Raw genomic sequence first — 24,663 nt, 5'->3', positions numbered from 1 at the left:
GTCGAAAAGCATTAAACATTTATGGCAATTTAGCTAGCTAGCTAGCTAGCTTGCTGTTGCTAGCTAATATGTCCTGGGATATAAACATTGTGTTGTTATTTTACCGCCACCGACTGGACTGTGGACATCAGTTCCTCTTTCAATCACCCACATGGGTACATGCTCCTAAAATCCAATGAGGAGATGGGAGAGGCGTGACTTGCAGTGCGTCAAATGTCACAAATAGAACCAAGTTCTATTTTAGCGCATGGCTACGCAGACGGTTGTTGACGCGCGTGAGCAGTGTGGGCGCAACGCGGGCGGTGTGGTCAGCATGTTAGGGCGCTTTTTAGTCATTCAGTTCCTCTTATGTTTGTTGTGTAGTAAATCTTTTTATTTATTTTTTCCTGTAAAAGCACATTGTGTTGCATTCCATGTCTGAAATGTGCTGTATAAATAAAGCTTGATTTGATTTGATCTGATGTGAAAGAAATCCACAGTAGCTGTACCCACAACCAAAACAAAGGTGGCCACCTAGCCATTATCCCCCACCCCCAAACCATCAATCAAACCCCTCTTTCTTACCATCTGTATGGGCCTCTTGCGGAGGTCACGCTCTGTGACCAGCCTCTCCTGGTCTGTGATATAGAGGCCCTTCTGAGCCAGGGCCTGGATGACATCATCGTGGCCAACCAGGGGCTTGGCGGCGTCACTCTTCAGGATGAGGCTCCCGGCTCTACAGTAGAGATCAGCAGACAGCAGCAGGTTGGCCACTGGAGGCTTCAGGTGCTCCTGATCATACTGGTCTGTGTAGAAGGGCTCCTTCAGGTCGGCCGGCACACTGTCTGCATAGGAGAGAGAGGGAGAACGGTTCAAAACGATGAATATGAATACGCAGTTTGTACCAAAGTCAATTTTAATTCATTAACACTTAACAGTATGTGAGAGAGAAAGTAAGGAATGATAGAGGGGAGGAGCTTCAGTTTAAAAGCATGCAGGCCTAAACACAGTGGAAGGTCAGCCTACACCACCTCATATTACCTCCTACTGCATTTTTGTCACATTCCTGATATGATGAGAATCAATCAATTAGTGAATCTAGAAGATCAGCACGTTTGAAAGGGTTATTTGAAGGTTTGATATTTCACTACATGACTGATGGTAACTCAGTGTTTAACTCTGGCAAGTCTACTTCATTCTTTCCTCATCCAAAGACATGGGCGTGATCTCCATAGGATGGAGCACACGGTGCGTTACCATGGAAACTACAGTAGGAGAGGAACCCGATCGATTCATGTGCACTCCATATCTCTCTAGCTCCCAGGGAGCTTCCCTCAGTCTGCTTTATCAAAGAGAGAGAGACGGATAACATAAGAGAGTGTGTGCGCATTTGTGGGGGCGGGCGCACACGAGCTGACAGATACGAGTGGGCCTGATTTCAATAATTCAGCTCCTTATTGTCAGGCTTACAGGATGTTGAGAAAATGGGGAAGGTATAAAAACCAGAGAGACTGAGATTGCTCAAACAGCTACGAAATTAACCAGATTTTCACACCGCTCAAGTGGCTGCACATTAGAACAAACAAAGTGTGGTTAAAAGGAGATTGACCCCCACCCTGTAATGCTACATGGGGTAACGCTCCCACACACACAGACACATGCATACACACACAGACCGATCTCCGGATATGCAACACACCCATATCAGAAGGAGCAGATGGGTGTTCGTTATGACGAGGGTGTGTAAAGCCACGGTGACAGAGGCTTTCGCAGCTTCACACTGCTCATCCCACCCTCACACCACTCAGCGAATCATTTCAGACAGGCCAAGTCAGCAGCTAATAACAGAAACACGTTATCTGATCAAAGACAAGGTCACCAAAGGGTCCTAGAGGTATACATTTCTATTAACCGCAGATCTAGGATCAGATTACCCTATCAATAATCCTCACCTAAACCATTATGTGGATGAAGAATACATCTGAACTGGTATCAGTGGTTACATTTGGGGCAACTTTGACCTACGCCTTGAGGAGAACGCAACTGAACAAAGGAATAATTGGAGGGATGGTGGGCGTGGCTCCGACAGAGGTGAGGACAGGGCCATGTTCAGTACAAAAACGTTTTGGAACGTTGCAGATAGAAATGCTATGAATAGAGCCAACGTAATTCTTTATTCTAGATGTCAGAGGCATTTTTGTTGTTCTAGATAGCATATTTATGCTGAGCACACCCCAGGTTAGGTTTAGTGACTGGGCTAGAGCTCTTCGAGACGATTACACAATAATGCACCCCTTGATCAAAGACTCTACATTGACAAGGGATAACCTACTCCTCTCTCACTGGGCTTGCCCTTCAAAGAAGACCCAGATAAGATAGTAAACAGTAGCATTCACAAAGAGGCAAAGAAAAACACCAAAAGGAAATCCATACCTGTCAATAGGTCAATTTTAAGCAAGTCGGAATCAAGTATCAAGTCACTGAGGACGACTTCGAGTCGAGTCCCAAATCTAACAGGTTACGTTTGAGTCAAGTTCTCAGGTCTCTCGCCTCTCTAACCTTGGTTGGTACAATGCAATTAGTGAGGAGGAGAACTGCCTTATTATGTTCCACACAGGTTACCATTGCAATCAAACTAAGTACAACACCAAAATCTGAGAGAGAAAAAAATCCTATTCCAAACTCCAGATTAGTTTCAATATGTGTGTGTGTGTTCGTGTGTGTGTGTTAATGTGTTTAATTGCTTATGTGCCTGAAAGTATTCTGAGCCTTGAGCAGTGTTCCCTGGGATCTGAAGACCAGCTCTGCCTCTCTACCTCTGGGAACGAAAGAGACCGTATTTATGGAATCATCCCATTTCATTCAGACCTAATTGAAAATACATGGAGGATCTGGTTAGAAGTTCATGTACTGTATTCTCTAATATTAGAGCAGCAAAACATAATCTGCTCACTGGCAACTACAGTAGAATATTCTGTCTGCAGCTTGAATCAAATTGCATCACTCTTGGTCAGAACATTTGGGAAAACTAGTTAAAAGGATGTGCCACTAAAAATACATAATAAGGTTGTATATTAAGTGGTACATTCCTTTATGAGGAAATGTTTGACTGTTCTTTTATGCTAGATGTAGATCTTCAGATGTTGATCTTTATGAATACCAGCTAGATAATATTATCATTTGGTTAGTTAAAGACCCAGTGCAGTCCAAAACTAATTATATATAAATATATATACACACACACACACACACTACATGACATTCAAGTATGTGGAAACCTGCACTTCGAACATCTCATTCCAAAATCATGGGGATTAATATGGAGTTGGTCCCCCCTTTGCTGCGATAACAGCCTCCACTCTTCTGGAAAGGCTTTCCACTATATGTTGGAACATTGCCGCGGTGACTTGCTTCCATTCAGCCACAAGAGCATTAGTGAGGTCGGGCACTGATGTTGGGTGATTAGGCCCAGCTCGCAGTCGGCGTTCCAATTCACCCCAAAGGTGTTTGATGGGGTTGAGGTCAGGGCTCTGTTCAGGCCAGTCAAGTTCTTCCACACCGATCACAAAAAAACATTTCTTATGGACCTCGCCTTCTGCATGGGGGCATTGTCATGCTGAAACAGGAAAAGGCTATCCCCAAACTGTTGCCACAAAGTTGGAAGCACAGAATCGTCTTGAATGTCATTGTATGCTGTAGCGTTAAGATTTCCCTTCACTGGAACTAAGGGGACTAGCCTGAACCATGGAAAAACAGCCACAGACCATTATTCCTCCTCCACCAATCTTTACAGTTGGCACTATGCATTAGGGCAGGTAGTGTTCTACTAGCATCTGCCAAACCTAGATTCATCCGTCAGATTGCCAGATTGTGAAGCGTGATTCATCACTCCAGAGAACCCGTTTCCACTGCTCAAGAGTCCAATGGAGGCTAGTTTTACACCACTCCAGCCAACGCTTGGCATTGTGCATGGGAATCTTAGGCTTGTGTGCGGCTGCTTGGTCATGGAATGCCATTTCATGAAGCTCCTGACGAAAAATTATTGTGCTGATTTTGATTTATTGTGCTGATTTTGCTTCCAGAGGCAGTTTGTAACTCGGTAGTGAGTGTTGCAACTGAGGAAAGAGGATTTTTACACGCTACATGCTTCAGAACTCGGCAGTCCCGTTCTGTGAGCTTGTGTGGCTTACCACTTCATGGCTGAGCCGTTGTTGCTCCTAGACGTTTCCACTTCACAATAACACTTACAGTTGGCCGAGGCAGCTCTTACAGGGCAGAAATTTGACGAACTGACTTGTTGGAAAGGTGGCATCTTATGATGGTGCCACATTGAAAGTCACTGAGATCTTCAGTAAGTCCATTCTACTGCCAATGTTTGTGTATGGAGATTGCACGGCTGTGTGCTCGATTTTACATACAGTTGAAGTCGGAAGTTTACATACACCTTAGTCAAATACATTGAAAGTCAATTTTTCACAATTCCTGACATTTAATCCTAGTAAAAATTCCCTGTTTTAGGTCAGTTAGGATCACCACTTTATTTTAAGAATGTAAAATGTCAGAATAATAGTAGAGAGAATTATTTATTTCAGCTTTTATTTCTTTCATCACATTCCCAGTGGGTCAGAAGTTTACATACACTCAATTAGTATTTGGTAGCATTGCCTTTAAATTGTTTAACTTGGGTCAAACATTTTGGGTAGCCTTCCACAAGCTTCCCACAATAAGTTGGGTGAATTTTGGCCCATTCCTCCTCTCAGAGCTGGTGTAACTGAGTCAGGTTTCTAGGCCTCCGTGCTCGCACACGCTTTTTCAGTTCTACCCACAAATGTTCTATAGGATGAGGTCAGGGCTTTGTGATGGCCACTCCAATACCTTGACTTTGTTGTCCTTAAGACGTTTTGCCACAACTTTGGAAGTATGCTTGGGGTCAATGTCCATTTGGAAGACCCATTTGCGACCAAGCTGTAACTTGAGATGTTGCCTCAATATATCCACATAATTTTCCTTCCTCATGATGCCATCTATTTTGTGAAGTGCACCAGTCCCTCCTGCAGCAAAAGTACCCCCACAACATGATGCTGCCACCCCCATGCTTCATGGTTGGGATGGTGCTCATCGGCTTGCAAGCCTCCCCCTTTTTCCTCCAAACATAACGATGGTCATTATGGCCAAACAGTTCTATTTTCTTTCATCAGACCAGAGGACATACGATCTTTGTCCCCATGTGCAGTCGCAAACCGTAGTTTGGCTTTTTTATGTAGGTTTTGGAGCAGTGGCTTTTTCCTTGCTGAGTGGCCTTTCAGGTTATGTCGATATAGGACTTGTTTGACTGTGGATATAGATACTGGAGGAAACAGGTACAAAAGTATCTTCACAAGGTCCTTTGCTGTTGATTTGCACTTTTCGCCCCAAAGTACGTTCATCTCTAGGAGACAGAACATGTCTCCTTCCTGAGCGGTATGACGGCTGCGTGGTCCCATGGTGTTTATACTTGCGTACTATTGTTTGTACAGATGAACGTGGTACCTTCATGCATTTGGAAATTGCTCCCAAGGATGAACCAGACTTGTGGAGGTCTTCAATTGTTTTTCTGAGGTCTTGGCTGATTTCTTTTGATTTTCACATGAGGTCAAGCAAAGAGGCACTGAGTTTGAAGGTAGGCCTTGAAATACATCCACAGGTACACCTCCAATTGACTCAAATGATGTCAATTAGCCTATCAGAAGCTTCTAAAGCCATGACATCATTTTCTGGAATTTTCCAAGCTGTTTAAAGGCACAGTCAACTTAGTGTATGTAAACTTCTGACCCACTGGAATTGTGATACATTGAATTATAAGTGAAATAATCTGTCTGTAAACAATTGTTGGAAAAATTACCTGTGTCATGCACAAAGTAGATGTCCTATCCGACTTGCCAAAACTATAGTTTGTTAACAAGAAATTTGTGGAGTGGTTGAAAAACAAATTTTAATGACTCCAACCTAAGTGTATGTAAACTTCCGAATTCCAACTGTACCTGTCAGCAACGGGTATGGCTGAAATTGCTGAATCCACTCATTTGAACGGGTTCCACATACTTTTGTGTATATATAGTATATATTTCTAAACTGTGGTTGGAATAATACGGTGACATCACCAGGCATTAAATTAGTTAATAGACCAATAAGAAAGAGAGTTCCAAACCTCTCCGCCAATAAGAGCTGGTTTTCAGTTTTCCCTTCCCCACTCAGACCACTCCCAGACAGTCATAGCAAAATACTTGCTATAGAAATTACTCTTTGCTAAGAAGCTATTTTAGTCTATTTTTCATCATTTTAATTGAAAACAATCACAGTTAATTGTTACCCAGAAATTATTTGCTATTGAGATAAAAAAAATAAAAAAAAATGTCTGCATTGGACCTTTAAAGGAATACAAAACAGATGTCTTGTTGAGGTTCAGTGCTAGTTTCAAAGCACATTGGTTTTAGAAGGGCTTATACTCCACGCAAGTCTCCCAAAAGCAGACATCTGGATGTATTTGTTCCAGATTTCATGTCATGATTATTCTAAAGATCTAATTTAACTGTACTATATATAAGAATACGAATATGTATATAGTGTGTAAATAGTATTTTTGTTGTCGCTTGGTATCTTTCCTATTCATAACTATTATTGTATTTTTGATTTTGAGTATAATGTAATGTCTTAATGTTGTTCTTGTCTATTACTTTCTGTACTTTTTCATGTATTTGTACGTTGTATGTGGACCCCAGGAAGAGTAGCTGCTGCATGTGCAGTAGCTAATGGGGATCCTAATGAACTAAACCTTAAAGCTTTACACGCAACCTAGCAAGGCTCAAACCACGCCCACCTGAGAATACAGCTCTGTTCAGCTTTCATTTGGCCTAGAAGTGGATAATCCACATGTTAACTACTTGTCACTTCACTGATTGATTTCAAATAGAAACAGACTATATTCATACGATTAATTGTGCAAACCACCTTTTCTCTTGGACTTTACTATCGGGGAAAAGTGTGACACGATGTCTCAAAAGGATGGGGATATAATTGGAAATCGTAGACATGGGACTAAAAGGTTTTATCAAAGTTGATTTAAAGATGGGGATTAAATGCACTGACACGGCAACTACGTGAAAAGAGAGAAGATAAAACGGTCTAGTAAGTGTTCCCCTTCGTTGAATATAACATTCTCTTGTTTGATTAGATTAAAGTAAACAGTCACCACTCAGAAAAGAAAGCCAACACGAAAAATCCATATATCTAAATCAATTGAACAATTTTTTTTATCTTTCCCCTATTCTCAAATAAATATGCATTGGTTAATTCTAAAGTGATATATGTTTATGTTAATATGGTCATAACACTGACATGACCCATATATTTACACCTGTTGTGACATATATTGTGTTATTTTATGGCTGGTTATGACACCTACATGATACTATCAAAACCCACATTTATTCAAATGTGTTTTTTCCCTGCCAAGAAGTTTCCTTTCATTTGAAAGTTTGTTTTTCTTAAATCCTTTGTTGTTGTTGTAATTCATTATTTTACAGTCATGTTTTTTTCTATCATATTTTATAACTTGTAGAAAATGCACTTTCTGACACCACGAAGAAGCAAAATGACCACCATATAAGCCAGATAGGCCTATCACGTACATGCCCTTAAGTCAGTCATCAGTCAAAAGAGCATTGGGGTAGGTGCATGTCTGACATCAATGTGTAAGCAATTACAATGATAATTGAATTTGGAACATTTCAGAAAATGTTATATAACATAAACATACTGTTGAGAAGTAGGCTATGGTGTAATGGAATGTTTTGCCTTTGCTTGTGTGGTAGGTTTTTTGGGTGTTGACACTCTAATGTATCTGGGGCGGCAGGTAGCCTAGCGGTTAGAGCATTGGGCCAGTAACCGAAAGGTTGCTGGATCGACTCCCCGAGCTGACAAGGTAAAAATCTGTTGTTCTGCCCCTGAACAAGGCAGTTAATTGTAAATAAGAATTTGTTCTTAACTGACTTGCGTAAATAAAGGTTACATTTTTTTTTTAAATGTACATGTACATTTCAGAAAATGTTTTACAGAAATGAAAAAACATTTCTGTAAAACATTTTCTGAAATGTACATGTACATTTAAAAAAAAAATGTAACCTTTATTTACGCAAGTCAGTATAAGAAGGTTTTGTGGGTTTTGACACTTATGTAGGAGTCAAAATCTGACATAAAATACCGTAATATATCTCACAACAGGTCTAAATATGTGTCATGACAGTGTTATGACCAGGTTATATCAGGTGTTATGACATTATGACATGGTTATGACAGTGTGTTACCAATTAGTTGTTATTTTCAACCAGTCTCAACATCAACGAAGCGACTCCGGGATGCTGGCCTTCTAGGCAAAGTTGCAAAGAAAAAGCCATATCTCACTGGACAAAAAAAGAAAAGATTATGATGGGGAAAAGAACACAGACACTGGACAGAGGAACTCTGCCCAGCACCCGGAGTCGCCTCTTCACTGTTGACGTTGAGACTGGTGTTTTGCGGATACTATTTAATAAAGCTGCCAGTTGAGGACTTGTGAGGCATCTGTTTCTCAAACTAGACACTCTAATGCACTTGTCCTCTTGCTCAGTTGTGCACCGGGACCTCCCACTCCTCTTTCTATTCTTTCTGTTCTGTGAAGGAAGTAGTACACAGCATTGTACGAGAACTTCAGTTTCTTGGCAATTTCTCGCATGGAATAGCTTTCATTTCTCAGAACAAGAATAGACTGACGAGTTGCAGAAAGTTCTTTGTTTCTGGCCATTTTGAGCATGTAATCGAACCCACAAATGCTGATGCTCCAGATACTCTAATTGAGGTAAAACAGTAAATCTGGTCATAGATTATGCATGTATGAACTACACATTGAATCATCCAGCCTAAAACAGGAGGTTTAAATAAAATGTACTGTCACCAACGTACCAGAAGATGTCTTTAAAACACAATTATATAATTGTCTAGCATCAGTGAGCTGATGTGTACTGTACTACTTTGTTACCTCTATCGAAGTAATCTCTGCATCCGCTATATGCCCTTCAATTTAGTAAGCAGTCGGCTTGAGTACACTGAGTACAGCACAATCCTGAGCCTCTGGCAAACTGCTGGCTATTACCAAAAACAAAACAAAACAAAACCAAGGATCAAAACAGCTCAAATAAGTATACGATAGGAATTACTTTTATATCAGAACATGTGCTGTTATAACTTCTTTCAAAAGTCAGGTATTGTCCCCTAGACTACCAGGCTTATAGCAATACCACATGCCTTGGAATGAAACTCAAGGTGCAGTAACTAAAATGCATCGCAAAGACCCCTAGGGCCACTTTCCCAGACACAGATTAAGCCTTGCCTAAAATGCACTTTCAGTGCAGAATCTCCTACTATTGAACATGCCTTTTAGTCCAGGGCTACTCTCAATTTGTGTCCGGGATACCAGCCCCTAAGCAGGCTACAACTTGACCGGCTCAAAGCTACATTCCACATTATTGAGCTGGGCCTTGCCGCACAGATGAGTCAGAAGCTCTCTATTATTTTCTTCAGTGACCATTGGTTTAAATGGTTTAAAGCAACGTACTGAGGTGGAAAACATTTGGGCTGCGATGATTCACATCAGTCTGTCTGCCCCCCTAAAGATTGACAGAGGTTTGGGTTCTGGTTGGAGTTTATATAACAAATAACTTATTTGGGCATACCTACACATTAATAAAACTGTTGTCTTTATTGAAGAACCAATTGGTCATCCAAACGTGACTCATATTACTCTTCTAATACTTTGAACTATGTGAAACAGTACTATTTCATTACTATTATGTAATATGAGCCACATTTGCCAACTGTAAGCTTACTGATAACCATGGTACAACAATAACCATGTGATAATGAATGTAACTCCATTATCCCCATCTAGATTTGATTTTATGGAGTGGGCCTGTCATACTCAGGGTCACAGCTCTCAAGCAGGAGACATCCACAATCTGTTGAGATTGATGAGATCATTTGTGGCATCCCTTCACAACTTAATGTTTACAGTCCACTGCAACTGAACTAGATAGGAAATTATCATGCAACAGTTATTTTTCTTAGCATAGGTCTCTTTGGGAATTATATATGTGTGTTTGTTATGGAAGGATATTCTCCTCTTGGGTACTCTAAATAAAGTGATTCAACATATATTTATATAAATACTACATACACATCCATTGTACAACAATGTACATACACATATTGTAATATACATACAATAATTGTACAGTAATATATTGCAAGCTTGAATGGTCTGTGTGTGATGTTATGTATAGCTGAGCGATAATATCGCAGGGAAGAATAGCCAAATTGTTGACCAATGTGTTTGAAAAACAATTCAAAGGTAATTATTGACAAAATACATTTTTAAACCACCTACCTGTCACAAATGCTTTGGCCACCAGCCATGTGAGGCTACAGCAGATTTTTGCTCGTGAAAAATCATAACGATCAAAATACTTTATTGCGGGAACAATAAAGGTATTTTTTAATTCCTTTGCGTCCGTCACTTCACCCATTATAACACCCTGAGTGTCAATACCAGCCGTCGGAAACCCAAAGCTTACTATGTAGCAATATAAGTCGATGACATCCCACCAAAGGAATTTAATGCACCAAACTTGACTTGATTTGCAGCCTTCAATGCCTACGTCAATTTACAATTCGTTGGAGGAGACATGGATAATTGACTGCAAGCCATCGGTAAGGTATCGTCTAACTCCTTTGAGTCAATATGAATCGTGGAAGCAGTGCCTCTCCTTGTATTTTTCATCCATACCGCTGCTACCATTTGAAATGGAGCTCGCTGAATAGCTGTCAACCAATTTCTGAATCTCAAAGAGAAATACGCATATTTTCTTCAGATAGAGAGGAAAAAACATTCCCATTATTCAGTCTTTGTTCTTTCACCTTCCTTTACATGTTCCCCTTTGGATAGCTTTTTTTCTCCACTATTCAATCTCTGCTTTTCTTCGCTTGTTACGGTTTTCCTGCCGCACTGTGGCTATAAAAGAGCTGCACTATTGCGCGTGCGCATACCACTCAGCCACTTCTGCACCACATGCAAAAGAGGAAAGCATGCCTTTACTACAGAGTGTAAATAAAACAGAATGTACGCATGCATAGTTTGAATTGTTTGGATAAAATGCTGTGTCTGCGTATATGTAGAATGCACCCTTGGAATATAACAATTTTAACTTTCAGCAATGAGATGGATTATTTAAGTGTGTCTTAGTCAGGAGTTATTCTCATAAATAGATGGTTGTAGTCCTAATATTCACCATAGATAAGAGGCTTGTTGAATTCGACATTGACTAACTGAAATCATGTTGTACAGCTTTATGTCAACATGTCAATTTGCTTCGGACATGTTTGTAAATTCAATTTTTTTTTTTTTAAGCTACAAATCCAACATGCAGAAGCCTACTTGTTTCCTGTCATGAGAATATTTGGCATGAACTACATTACCCAGGATGCACTTAACTGGAGACGTCATCAACATTAGTCTGCGTTCTGAGTTGGTGGAGAGTGGACAAGATACAGTACATCAGGTATTCCCAAACTGGGTTACCGCAATACCGTCGGGGGTACGCCAAATAAAAATGTGGTTCACATTTATTTTTTTTTAGACCAGGAAATTATAGGGTTCATTTATTTTTATTTGTTCACATTTCAAACAGTCCATTTATATTTTCCAACGGGGCTATACATGTGGTTGAGTTTTTTTTGTCGCCTGAGTAGCCTCGTTTCAATGCCAAAATTAAACCATCTAACTTAAACTCACCCCATTCCGTACAAATGTGCCCATCCGCAACATTCAAACGAGGCTACAAAGAAAACTAATGGGACTCTAGAGACTGTGTTGACTTCAAAATCGGGGGTGTGAATTACGTTTCAATTTAAGCGTTGATCGACATGGTAATGGCTCTATAAGATTGGAGAAAAGTTGAAAAAAACAGACCCTCCGTTACATCGTGACGTGTCATGCCGTAACGTACAGCAAGCATAAAGCAACTATTTATGTCTTACAATCTCTCTCCACCAGGTGTAGCACTTCTCTCATCCTTTAAAAACAAGAAATGGACAGTGACGGGGGTAAGGGGGGAAAGCTAGTAATTTTTTGCATCATCATTGCAGGCGATCATCATTCTCAAAGCTGCTGTTAACTTCTAAGATCACTTTAGCACCGCCCTAAAAACCCGATTCAACTGCGACACAAACCTTTAAATAGGTATGCAATGACACATTATATAAACTCTTTATAGTGTTTTATTTACATTTTAGATGCGATAAGGTGATAAGTTGGACAGATCGAGTGAAAAAAAAAAGCTATTTTCCCACACAACATCTCTCCTTCTCACTATCACGCATTAGTTTTGCTTTCCCACCCGCCATTTTTAAAAAGACCCGACGGGGCTCATTGTCTTCTTGAATTATGCAGAAACGGGCAGCGTTTAGGTTTCAAAGGATTCTCTTTGAAAGGGGAGAGATTGTGCTTTACAATGGTATTGACATTACAGTTGATCTGGAAGTATTACGTTTTTGGGGCGCTAAAATAAGGGCAATTGTACGGACCAAGGCGATGTACAAGTTTACGTTAGTGTTCAGCGAAATAACAACACAATGTCAAATACAGGTAACCTAGTCAAATAATTAACAACCAATCACATTAACCGTTACTCTCTCGCAAGAATTCCACTAACGGTCCGAATGTAGCCAAACGTAGCTGCTGCTCATTCTGTTTGCTCGAAAATTGATAAATAGTTGGGTTTTTTTAAAGGTAAGGCCTGCGTCCATAGAGACACATGCCAGCTCTACTGGTAGAACTGCCACTACTAGCAGTACTACACCTGCACCTGTTGATGACACAAATTGTTCTGCTTCCATGAGCACATCCAATGCTAGAATCAGTAATTCTGCATTTGTTGTTAGCCCAGCTAGCATGGACACTTGATAGTTGGGAATATGATGCAGCTGAAGAGCTACTGCCCCCTTACCCGGGAAAGCACCAAACAACAGACACGGACATTGGACCATCGAAGAGGTGCAAGTATGATGAGAACTACTTTGATTTGGAGTTCACTTATATTGGGAGTAGTGCCTTTCCTCAGCCACAGTGTGTTATATGTGCAAAAGTACAATCTCACAACTCGATTAAACCTTCACTCTTGTGCAGACATTTAGAAACAAAACATTCCAATTTGAAAAATTAGCCACAGGAGTTTTTTGAGCGAGAATTAAGACGACTTTCAAGTAGTAAGACATGTATAAAAGCAACAGATACAATTAATAAGAACGGTCTAGAAGCATCTTATATGGTGAGTTAACGAGTGGCAAGGACAGGCAAGCCCCATACTATTGTGGAGGACTTAATTCTTCCTGCTTCCGTGGATATGGCTACGATAATGCTGGGGGAAATGGCCCAAAAACTCAGATAATGCCTTCATCAGACAACACTGTTTCATGACGCGTCAGTGACATGGCAGGAGATGTTTTGAAACAATTACTGCTTTGCATACAAGCCAGTAAATTCTATCCATTACAGATGGATGAGTCAACAAATGTGGCAGGCCTGGCACATCTCCTGATGTACAGTTGAAGTCAGAAGTTTACATATACCTTAGCCAAAAACATTTAAACTCAGTTTTTCACAATTCCTGACATTTAATCATTTAATCCTATCCACCACTTTATTTTAAGAATGTGAAATGTCGGAATAATAGTAGAGAGAATGATTTAGTTCAGCTTTTATTTATTTCATCACATTCCCAGTGGGTCAGAAGTTTGCATACACTCAATTATTATTTGGTAGCATTGCCTTTGGGTCAAACATTTTGGGTAGCCTTCCACAAGCTTCCCAAAATAAGTTGGGTGAATTTTGGCCCATTCCTCCTGACAGAGCTGGTGTAATTGAGTCAGGTTTGTTGGCCTCCTTGCTCGCACACGTTTTTTCAGTTCTGCCCAGAAGTTTTCTATAGGATGAGGTCAGGGCTTTGTGATGGCCACTCCAATACCTTGACTTTGTTGTCCATAAGCCGTTTTGCCACATCTTTGGAAGTATGCTTGGGGTCATTGTCCATTTGGCAAACCCATTTGCGACCAAGCTTTAACTGATGTCTTGAGATGTTGCTTCAATATATCCACATAATTTTCCTTCCTCATGATGCCATCTATTTTGTGAAGTGCACCAGTCCCTCCTTCAGCAAAGCACCCCTACAACATGATGTCGCCTCCCCCGTGCTTCACGGTTGGGATGGTGTTCTTCGGCTTGCAAGCCTCCCTCTTTTTCCTCCAAACATAAGGATGGTTATTATGGCCAAACAGTTCTATTTTTGCTCCACCAGATTATTCCAAAAAGTACGATCTTTGTCCCCATGTGCAGTTGCAAACCGTAGTCTGGCTTTTTTTATGGCGGTTTTGGAGCTGAGGCTTCTTCCTTGCTGAGCGGCCTTTCAGGTTATGTCAATATAGGACTTGTTTGACTGTGGATATAGATACTTTTGTACCTGTTTCCTCCAGCATCTTCACAAGGTCCTTTGCTGTTGTTCTGGGATTGATTTACACTTTTCGCACCAAAGTACGATCATCTCTAGGAGACAGAACGCATCTCCTTCCTGAGTATGATGGCTGCGTGGTCCCATGGTGTTTATACTTGCGTACTATTGTTTGTACAGATGAACGTGGTACTTTCAGGCATTTGGAAATTGTGGAGGTCTACAAAACAGCGATCAAATTACAGAAAATGTACATGACCAATTACCATCAGTAGCCTACAGAGTAATATGAGAAGAAGGCAATTGCTGAATTTATGTAGATATTCTAAACTAAGTGGTTTGATATCTTTTAAATGTAGTAGCAGGTCCATGTAGAATAATCTACCCTTTACCATAGAAGTTATGGTTATGCTAATATAACAATGTGCACAATGTGCACCTTTCATTGTTGTTATCAGCCGATGCAGATACTGTGCCTATCAGCATTTTGTCAGGTGGTAATGGGGCTACCTTGACAAACATGTCAGTGGTCATATCTTCCTGTGTCGTGTCCCATATACAACAGGAGTTCCCTGATCCTGTTTCAGAATACACAGGGTTTCTCCCTCCCCATATTGACTGCCAAAAAAGACAATAAAAGTAAACGTTATCTAGTAAAATGTTAATGCTGAGTGCCAGTTCTCTCTCCATTCAGAGTCATCAGTATCAAGCATGTCTGTCGGTCTAGACTTCATCACATCATCTAGAAAGTCTCCATGTGCTGGCTCCATACATGTTTTTGTGAACACATACAGTACCCACAGTCACTGTTCTATTACCAATAGCAGTTAGGATAGGTAATATCTGACACACAAACAAGTACTACGTTGAAGTTTGAAAAGGTCAGACTAAATCTACCTAATTCTGTTTTCCCCATCCACGACAGTTGATGAGAGGCAAGAGATGGTGAGGTAAGGGTCTTTGCCATAGCCCCATTTATGGGCATAGCAGCTGTAACGCTTGTCGTCTAGGGAAGGAGAGGAGGACCAAGGTGCAGCGTGGTAAGTGTTAATATTATTTAATGAAATATGCAACACTAGACAAAACAACACTAAACACTAAACAGGAAACAACCACTCACAAAACACAATGGAAAACAAGCTACCTAAATATGGTTCTCAATCAGGGACAACGATAGACAGCTGCCTCTGGTTGAGAACCATACCAGGCCAAACACAGAAATAGAAAATCATAGACAAACTAACATAGACAACCCACCCAACTCACGCCCTGACCATACTAAAACAAGCCACGGGTCCCGAATGGACGGGAGATTCCGGCAGCGCCAGACAGGCGGGAGACTCCGGCAGCGCCAGACAGGCGGGAGACTCCGGCAGCGCCAGACAGGTGGGAGACTCCGGCAGCTCTTGGCTGACTGACGGCTCTGGCAGCTCCTGGTTGACTGACGGCTCTGGCCGCTCCTGGCTGACTGACGGCTCTGGCAGCTCCTGGCTGACTGACGGCTCTGGCAGCTCCTGGCTGACTGATGGCTCAGGACAGACTGGCGGCTCTGGCAGCTCAGGACAGACTGGCGGCTCTGGCAGCTCAGGACAGACTGGCGGCTCTGGCAGCTCAGGACAGACTGGCGGCTCTGGCAGCTCAGGACAGACTGGCGGCTCTGGCAGCTCAGGACAGACTGGCGGCTCTGGCAGCTCAGGACAGACTGGCGGCTCTGGCAGCTCAGGACAGACGGGAGACTCTGGCAGCGCTGGGCAGGAGGAAGGCTCTGGCAGCGTTGGACAGGCGGGAGCACCTGTAGGGAGAAGACGGAGATGTACACCGGCCCTAGGAAACGCACTGGAGACCAGATGCGCTGAGCTGGCTTCATGGCACCTGGCTAGATGCCCACTCTAGCCCGACCGATACGAGGCGCTGCAATGTACCGCACCGGGCTATACACACGCACCAGGGACACCGTGCGCTTCACAGCAGAACACGGTGCCTGCCCGGTCCCTCTCGCTCTCCGGTAAGCACGGGGAGTTGGCTCAGGTCTCCTACCTGACTTAACCACACTCCCCGTGTGCCCCCGCCCAATAATTTTTGGGGGCTCTCGGGCTTCCAACCACGCCGCCGTGCTGCCTCCTCATACCACCGCCTCTAAGCTTTCGCTGCCTCCAGCTCAGCCTTGGGGCGGTGATATTCTCCAGCCTGTGCCCATAGTCCCTTGGCGTCCAGAATCTCCTCCCATGTCCAGGAGTCCTGCGATTCCGGCCGCTGCTGCTACTGCTCGTTACCACGCTGCTTGGTCCTTTCTTGGTGGGTGGTTCTGTAACGCTTGTCGTCTGGGGAAGGAGAGGAGGACCAAGGTGCAGCGTGGTAAGTGTTCATATTATTTAATGAAATATGCAACACTAGACAAAACAACAAACACGACAAACAAACAGTCCTGAAAGGTGAAACAAAAACACTAAACAGGAAACAACCACCCACAAAACACAATGGAAAACAGGCTATCTAAATATGGTTCTCAATCAGGGACAACGATAGACAGCTGCCTCTGATTTAGAACCATACCATCCTTCTCAGAGGCAGCTGTCAATCGTTGTCCCTGATTGAGAACCATATTTAGGTAGCCTGTTTTCTATTGTGTTTCGTGGGTGATTGTTTTCTGTTTTGTGTTGTGTGTCTGCACCAGCCAGAACTGTTTTCGGGTAATTTCTCTTTGTTATTTTTGTTATTTCCGTGTTCATTCTAATAAATATGGACACATACCACACTGCACCTTGGTCCTCACCTTCTTCCACCAACAATGGCGGTTACATGTATTTGGCGCCCTGCAATTTCATTGGCTGTTGGCGAGGTAACCCCAGTCCTACACAGGTTAAAAGGCCTTTGAACGCATTGTGGGAAATTAAACAATGGAGCCCCATTTCAATGAAGGGAAGCGAAGTGTGCGGAGCTTGGAAAAAAGGGGCATGATTTGTTTACATAATTGTAATCCAAACCAAATCTTCATATACTCATTGTGACGCACTGAGGTGACCAACATTATCGTATTTACACTTTGTAGTCACTTTTGATACTAGAATAAATGTTTGACTCATATCAATGCCACATAGGCCGTTTTTCAAAGGGATAAGTAGGTTTTTAGGGGCTCTTAAAAAAAGCTTTACAATTTTGTATCTGCAGCCAAGAATGGGGCAACGAAAACGTTTGGTCGGAGACCGAGTCATTGGCCAGGCCCACTACCAGCCCCCCCACACTAACTTTGCCAAACCGGCTGAAAAAAAGAAGTACTTCTGGAAAAAGCACCTAGGCTAAACTTTGAAAATCCAAAGGCACAGCTGTTAACTCAATTTGATCCACTCCCTCACTCTGTCCCCCTTGAAGCAACAGTAATGAGTAATTCATAAGCACAGGCCTATTTATGTTCTGTGGCTTAGCTACCATCTTAAATTATAGGCTACCGGTATGCTGCTACCCATGAGAAAGGAAGTCTACAGCCTTTCAAAAACTTAGGCAAAAGCTGAACTTTGTACAGTAAAAACATGATAATATTGTCTCGATTAAATCTACACGCAAAGTACATTTACCTCTTGAATTTATAATGCTTTATCTGTGAAAACAAGTAGAGAGTGATTCCATGCCAGTAAGGCCCAAAAATATTTTGGGTATCTCAGATTGTTCTAGCAATTGGGAGAAAGGATGTTAGATATGCTTTTTACATTTGTAACATATAGCTTTTTTTATCTTGGTGAAAGTGGCATTTTTTTGCCGTTTTTAGACCTATACAGTACATGCAAGTATATGCATTGAAGTTACGATAAATGTTATGAGCACAACCAACACAGTGAATGGGACAATGGATTCAAAGGCAACTCTCTCTGCTGGTGATTTGCTGAATGAGCAATCCTAAAATCCTGAATATGCAGACATTTGAATTCATAAATTCAACTGTTAAAATTGCATTGACCCCCAAACTGTGTACCAGTAATATTATATCAGCATTGTTTAGCTGAAGAAAAATAGGTATTCCTCTTACCAACATCATTCCGGCATACAGTATCAGTCAAAAGTTTGGACACACCTACTCATTCAAGGGTTTCTTTATTTTACTATTTTCTACATTGTAGAATAATAGTGAAGACATCAAAACTATGAAATAACACATATGGAATCATGTAGTAACCAAAAAAGTGTATTTTAGTATTTTAGTAACCAAAATTAGATTTTAGATTCTTTAAAGGAGCCACCCTTTGCCTTGATGACAGCTTTGCACACTCTTTGCATTCTCTCAACCAGCTTCACCTGGAATGCTTTTCCAACAGTCTTGAAGGAGTTCCAATATATGCTGAGCACTTGTTGGCTGCATTTCCTTCACTCTGCGGTCCAACTCATCCCAAACCATCTCAATTGGGTTGAGGTTGGGTAATTGTGGAGGCCAGGTCATCTGATGCAGCACTCCATCACCCTCATTGATCAAATAGCCCTTACACAGCCTGAAGGTGTGTTTTGGGCCATTGGGCCAAATGATAGCCCCACTAAGCGAGCGGTATTACTGCAGAATGCTGGGGTAGCCATGCTGGTTTAGTGTGCTTAGAAATCTAAACAAATCACTGACAGTGTCACCAGCAAAGCACCCCCACACATCACGCCTCCTCCTCCACGCATCACGGTGGGAACCACACATGCGGAGATCATCCGTTCACCTCATCTGCGTCTAACAAAGACACAGCGGTTGGAACCAAATATCTCAAATTTTGACTCATCAGACCAAAGGACAAATTTCCACTGGTCTAACCAATACTCTTCATAATTGTAATGCTTCTGGTATTTTTGCAAATGTCATAAGGGATCACTGTGCTATTGTGCCTGTGTGAGAGATGGTAAAATTCCTAAGCATTCACCACGTGTCATTACGAAAAGAAACTGGAAGCGGTTTCATATTCAAGGTTTTTGACATGATGTATCTAGCATAGAATGGAATTAATCCCTGATGTTGTAACTAGACTTTTCTTCCTTCCACATTGCATTCCAGGATGTATGCAATAGACATGTCCCTTTAAAAAAATCAGGATTAAGGGCAGAGAGAACCCTTTGTTTACTGAGCAACTTACTAAAATCATAAGGGAACGAAATGCTAAAGCAAGAGGGTCTGGTTCGGTTGATGATTGGATGGCTTTTAACCGTCTTCAAAATATAAGTGTGGCTATGATCCGTAAATTGAGAAAAAAGAAGAAACCCGCACACCGCTCTTGATAGTATCACTGCTCTCCAATAAGCTTTACGCATTGGCCTCACGGCCTTCGTCAAAGCTCTGACGAAGGCTGTGAGGCCGATGTGTAAAGCCTATTGGAGAGCGGTGATACTATCAAGAGCGGTGTGCGGGTTTCTTATTTTTTCTCATTTTATTCAACTGTTACCATGCACCTGCCAAAAAGATAGCTCAGATGTGTGAGAGCCTTTTGAATTAGGATCCGTGAATTGAAAGCAGACCACTACCCGAAATCTACTACGGATAATTTAAATTATCCATCAACATTATGGCAATTAGTGAAAGGTTGGGAGTGCAAAAAAGATACACAGCTTCCCAAACAATTGTTGGTAGACACACAGATTGTAACTGAGAAAACCTGCATTCTGAAAGCCTTAAATCAGCATTTTCTATATGCAGACAGTTTATTTGAAAAGGTCAAAAGGTATAATTGAGCCCCCTATAAATTTACCTGACACCCCTGTGCACTCCTTCGCCAGGTTCTCCTTTTCATCCTTCTCTGTTTCAGAATTGGGTAAAGCCCTGAAAGAAATTGATAGAAAAAATCCCCTGGCCTAGACCCCCGCTTCCTACGCCTAGCTGTAAACATCATTGCTCCACCCTTAACATGTATTTTGAACCTCAAGCTTAATATTAATTTCCCCAAGTTATGGAAATCTGCTTTTGTACTGCCTCTCCTGAAAGGTGGAGATCCTTCGCTACTTGACAACTATCGACCCATATCAAAATTGTCTGTACTGTCTAAGGTACTGGAGTCCTTAGTTAGTAGGGAGCTGAAGGCCTACCTCCAAGAAAACATCATCTTAAATGGAACGCAATCAGGTTTTAGATCTGGCCACAGCACTGTTTCAGCAACATTGAAGGTTTTTAATGACATCCATTGTGCTCTTGACAAGAAGTTACATTGTGTGTCTGTCTTTATTGATTTGTCGAAGGCATTTGACACTGTGGACCATGCTGTGTTAGTGCAAAGGTTAAAATGTTGTGGAATTACTGGTCATGCTCTAAATTGGTTTATAAATTACCTATCAAATCGTACACAATGTGTAATGGCAGATGGTTGTGAATCTGAGTCCATAGAGTTGTGCTAAGGTGTTCCGCAAGGTTCTATTTTGGGCCCATTGTTGTTCATTTTGTATATCAACAACATTGGGAATCATATTGAAACAGCGGATGTTCATTTTTATGCAGATGATACTGTTCTTTATTCAAGTGGTAGTAGTTTATCTTTAGGGAAAATTCCCAAAGAGCATTTAACATCATACAACATAATCTGTATGATTTAAAGCTGGTTCTGAATTTGGGTAAGAAAAAATGCATGGTATTTTCAAATACCTGTTTGAGAGAATGCCAAGAGTGTGCAAAGCTGTCATCAAGACAAAGTGTGGCTACTTTGAAGAATCTCAAATATAAAATATACACTTTTTTGGTTACTACATGATTTCATAGTTTTGATCTCATCACTGTTATTCTACAATGTAGAAAATAGTAAAAAGGAAAAAAAAGCCCTTGAATTGAGTTGATGTCCAAACTTTTGACTGGTACTGTATATCATGATAACTCTATTTTTTTTTTTTTATGAAGGAGTGGGCCTTTAATATTATTTAGGCTGGTATTATGATGACTCTTGTATTTAGTTTGCAGGCTGACACCACGCTGAAGATGGGCTTCCAGAAGCAGGTCCTGGAGGTTCTGGAGCATGTCCCAGAGGGGCAACAGACCCTGTTGATGTCTGCCACAATCCCCAAGGGCACAGAGGCGGCCCGACTGACCCAGTACCCGGTCTGCATCGCTACTGTGGACCAGAACCAGGCCTGCGCCAACATTTGCCAGATTGGCATTTGTTTACATCCTTGTTAGGGAGCTATTCTTCTTTGCCAAGATAATCCATCCACCTGAGAGGTGTGGCATATCAAGAAGCTGATTAAACAGCATGAATATTACACAGGTGCACCTTGTGCTGGAGTCAATAAAAGGCCACTAAAATGTGCAGTTTTGTCACACAATGTGTCAAGTTGTGTCAAGTTGTGTCACAGATGTGTCAAGTTGAGGGAGTGTGAAATTGGCATGTTGACTGCAGGAATGTCCAACAGAGCTGTTGCCAGAGAAATGGATGCTAAGTTCTCAACGTAAAACGTTGTTTTAGAGAATTTGGTAGTACGTACAACCGGCCTCACAACCGCAGACCACATGCATGGTGTCGTGTGGGCGAGTGGTTTGCTGATGTGAACATTTTCTTTTGTATTTTTTTTTTTTACCTTTATTTAACTAGGCAAGTCAGTTAAGAACAAATTCTTATTTTCAATGACGGCCAAGGAACAGTGGGTTAACTGCCTGTTCAGGGGCAGAACGACAGATTTGTACCTTGTCAGCTCAGGGATTTGAACTTGCAACCTTCCGGTTACTAGTCCAACGCTCTAACCATTAGGCTACCCTGCCGCCCCATTGTGAACAGTGTCCCATGGTGGGGTTATGCCTGCCCATAGTTGCTAGAGCGCGATGGGACAAGGATAACCTGGCGCAACAAACCCTCCTCTAAACAGAACGATGCTGGGCCAATAGTGCGCTGCCTCATGGGTTTCCCGGGCGCAATGGGACAAGGACAACCCGACCTGCCAAACCCTCCACTAAACCGGACGACGCTGGGCCAATTGTACGCCGCCTCATGGGTCTCCCGGTCGCAGCCGGCTGCGACACAGCCTAGGATTGAACCAGGATCTGTAGTGACGCAGCTAGCACTGCGATGCAGTGTCCTAGACCGCTGCGGCACTCGAGAGGTCCCCAGGCCTTGTACACAGATAATTGCTAACATTAGCCAAAGCAAGCTAGCTAGCACTGATTGTGCAACCCTTAGTAACAGTACAGATTAAGATGAAAAATGATCAGGCCTACTGTACCTCATACTGTAGAAACTAGTCTAGGTTGGAACTGTCATTGTTAAAATACAAGTAATAATTTATATTCTGAACTGGAATAAACTTATTGAAGCAAGATGCTTTTTGAGGCAAACACACTCACCCAGTTCTGGGTTGCTCATCTACAGCAGGAAGCAAACTCCTGCCTGGCTGAGAAAGCAGAAGATGTTCTGATCCAGTTTGGCACCACATACAGTGCCTTGCGAAAGTATTCGGCCCCCTTGAACTTTGCGACCTTTTGCCACATTTCAGGCTTCAAACATAAAGATATAAAACTGTATTTTTTTGTGAAGAATCAACAACAAGTGGGACACAATCATGAAGTGGAACGACATTTATTGGATATTTCAAACTTTTTTAACAAATCAAAATCTGAAAAATTGGGCGTGCAAAATTATTCAGCCCCTTTACTTTCAGTGCAGCAAACTCTCTCCAGAAGTTCAGTGAGGATCTCTGAATGATCCAATGTTGACCTAAATGACTAATGATGATAAATACAATCCACCTGTGTGTAATCAAGTCTCCGTATAAATGCACCTGCACTGTGATAGTCTCAGAGGTCCGTTAAAAGCGCAGAGAGCATCATGAAGAACAAGGAACACACCAGGCAGGTCCGAGATACTGTTGTGAAGAAGTTTAAAGCCGGATTTGGATACAAAAAGATTTCCCAAGCTTTAAACATCCCAAGGAGCACTGTGCAAGCGATAATATTGAAATGGAAGGAGTATCAGACCACTGCAAATCTACCAAGACCTGGCCGTCCCTCTAAACTTTCAGCTCATACAAGGAGAAGACTGATCAGAGATGCAGCCAAGAGGCCCATGATCACTGTGGATGAACTGCAGAGATCTACAGCTGAGGTGGGAGACTCTGTCCATAGGACAACAATCAGTCGTATATTGCACAAATCTGGCCTTTATGGAAGAGTGGCAAGAAGAAAGCCATTTCTTAAAGATATCCATAAAAAGTGTCGTTTAAAGTTTGCCACAAGCCACCTGGGAGACACACCAAACATGTGGAAGAAGGTGCTCTGGTCAGATGAAACCAAAATTGAACTTTTTGGCAACAATGCAAAATGTTATGTTTGGCGTAAAAGCAACACAGCTGAACACACCATCCCCACTGTCAAACATGGTGGTGGCAGCATCATGGGTTGGGCCTGCTTTTCTTCAGCAGGGACAGGGAAGATGGTTAAAATTGATGGGAAGATGGATGGAGCCAAATACAGGACCAGTCTGGAAGAAAACCTGATGGAGTCTGCAAAAGACCTGAGACTGGGACGGAGATTTGTCTTCCAACAAGACAATGATCCAAGACATAAAGCAAAATCTACAATGGAATGGTTCAAAAATAAACATATCCAGGTGTTAGAATGGCCAAGTCAAAGTCCAGACCTGAATCCAATCGAGAATCTGTGGAAAGAACTGAAAACTGCTGTTCACAAATGCTCTCAATCCAACCTCACTGAGCTTGAGCTGTTTTGCAAGGAGGAATGGGAAAATAATTCCATCTCTCGATGTGCAAAACTGATAGAGACATACCCCAAGCGACTTACAGCTGTAATCGCAGCAAAAGGTGGCGCTACAAAGTATTAACTTAAGGGGGCTGAATAATTTTGCACGCCCAATTTTTCAGTTTTTGATTTGTTAAAAAAGTTTGAAATATCCAATAAATGTCGTTCCACTTCATGATGTGTCCCACTTGTTGTTGATTCTTCACAAAAAAATACAGTTTTATATCTTTATGTTTGAAGCCTGAAATGTGGCAAAAGGTCGCAAAGTTCAAGGGGGCCGAATACTTTCGCAAGGCACTGTATCTAAGCGAGTCAGGGTTCTTAACTCTGACATACTTAAAAAACAAGTACAGAAGCAGTCTCAATGCTGAACCTGACCTCAATGTTGCACTGTCAAAAACTGTGCCCAAAATAGACATGCTTGTTGAAAAC

General features: G+C 41.9%; 1 protein-coding gene across 4 annotated transcripts in view; it reads right to left on the bottom strand.

Moving 5' to 3' along the window:
* camsap2a (calmodulin regulated spectrin-associated protein family, member 2a) overlaps window positions 1-11,088 on the bottom strand; it is a 78,513-nt gene extending 67,425 nt beyond the window's left edge. For 3 of the 4 annotated variants that reach the window (XM_090235130.1, XM_090235131.1, XM_090235133.1), the window contains exons 1-2: window positions 10,436-11,088; window positions 565-824 (exon numbers count right to left, since the gene is read on the bottom strand). In XM_090235130.1, the coding sequence (XP_090091256.1) occupies window positions 565-824; window positions 10,436-10,574 (399 nt within the window). In that variant the 5' untranslated portion in view covers window positions 10,575-11,088. The remainder of the gene's footprint in view (window positions 1-564; window positions 825-10,435) is intronic. The other variant, XM_090235129.1, reaches the window with a different exon arrangement.
* Window positions 11,089-24,663: the final 13,575 nt, after the last annotated feature.

The sequence above is a fragment of the Oncorhynchus mykiss genome, chromosome 5 (genome assembly GCF_057628025.1).
Source record: "Oncorhynchus mykiss isolate SJ-2025 chromosome 5, ASM5762802v1, whole genome shotgun sequence".
Classification (NCBI taxonomy): Eukaryota; Metazoa; Chordata; class Actinopteri; order Salmoniformes; family Salmonidae; genus Oncorhynchus; species Oncorhynchus mykiss.
The sequence above is the reverse complement of the archived record's forward strand: the minus strand, read 5'-3'. Positions and strand labels throughout refer to the sequence as shown.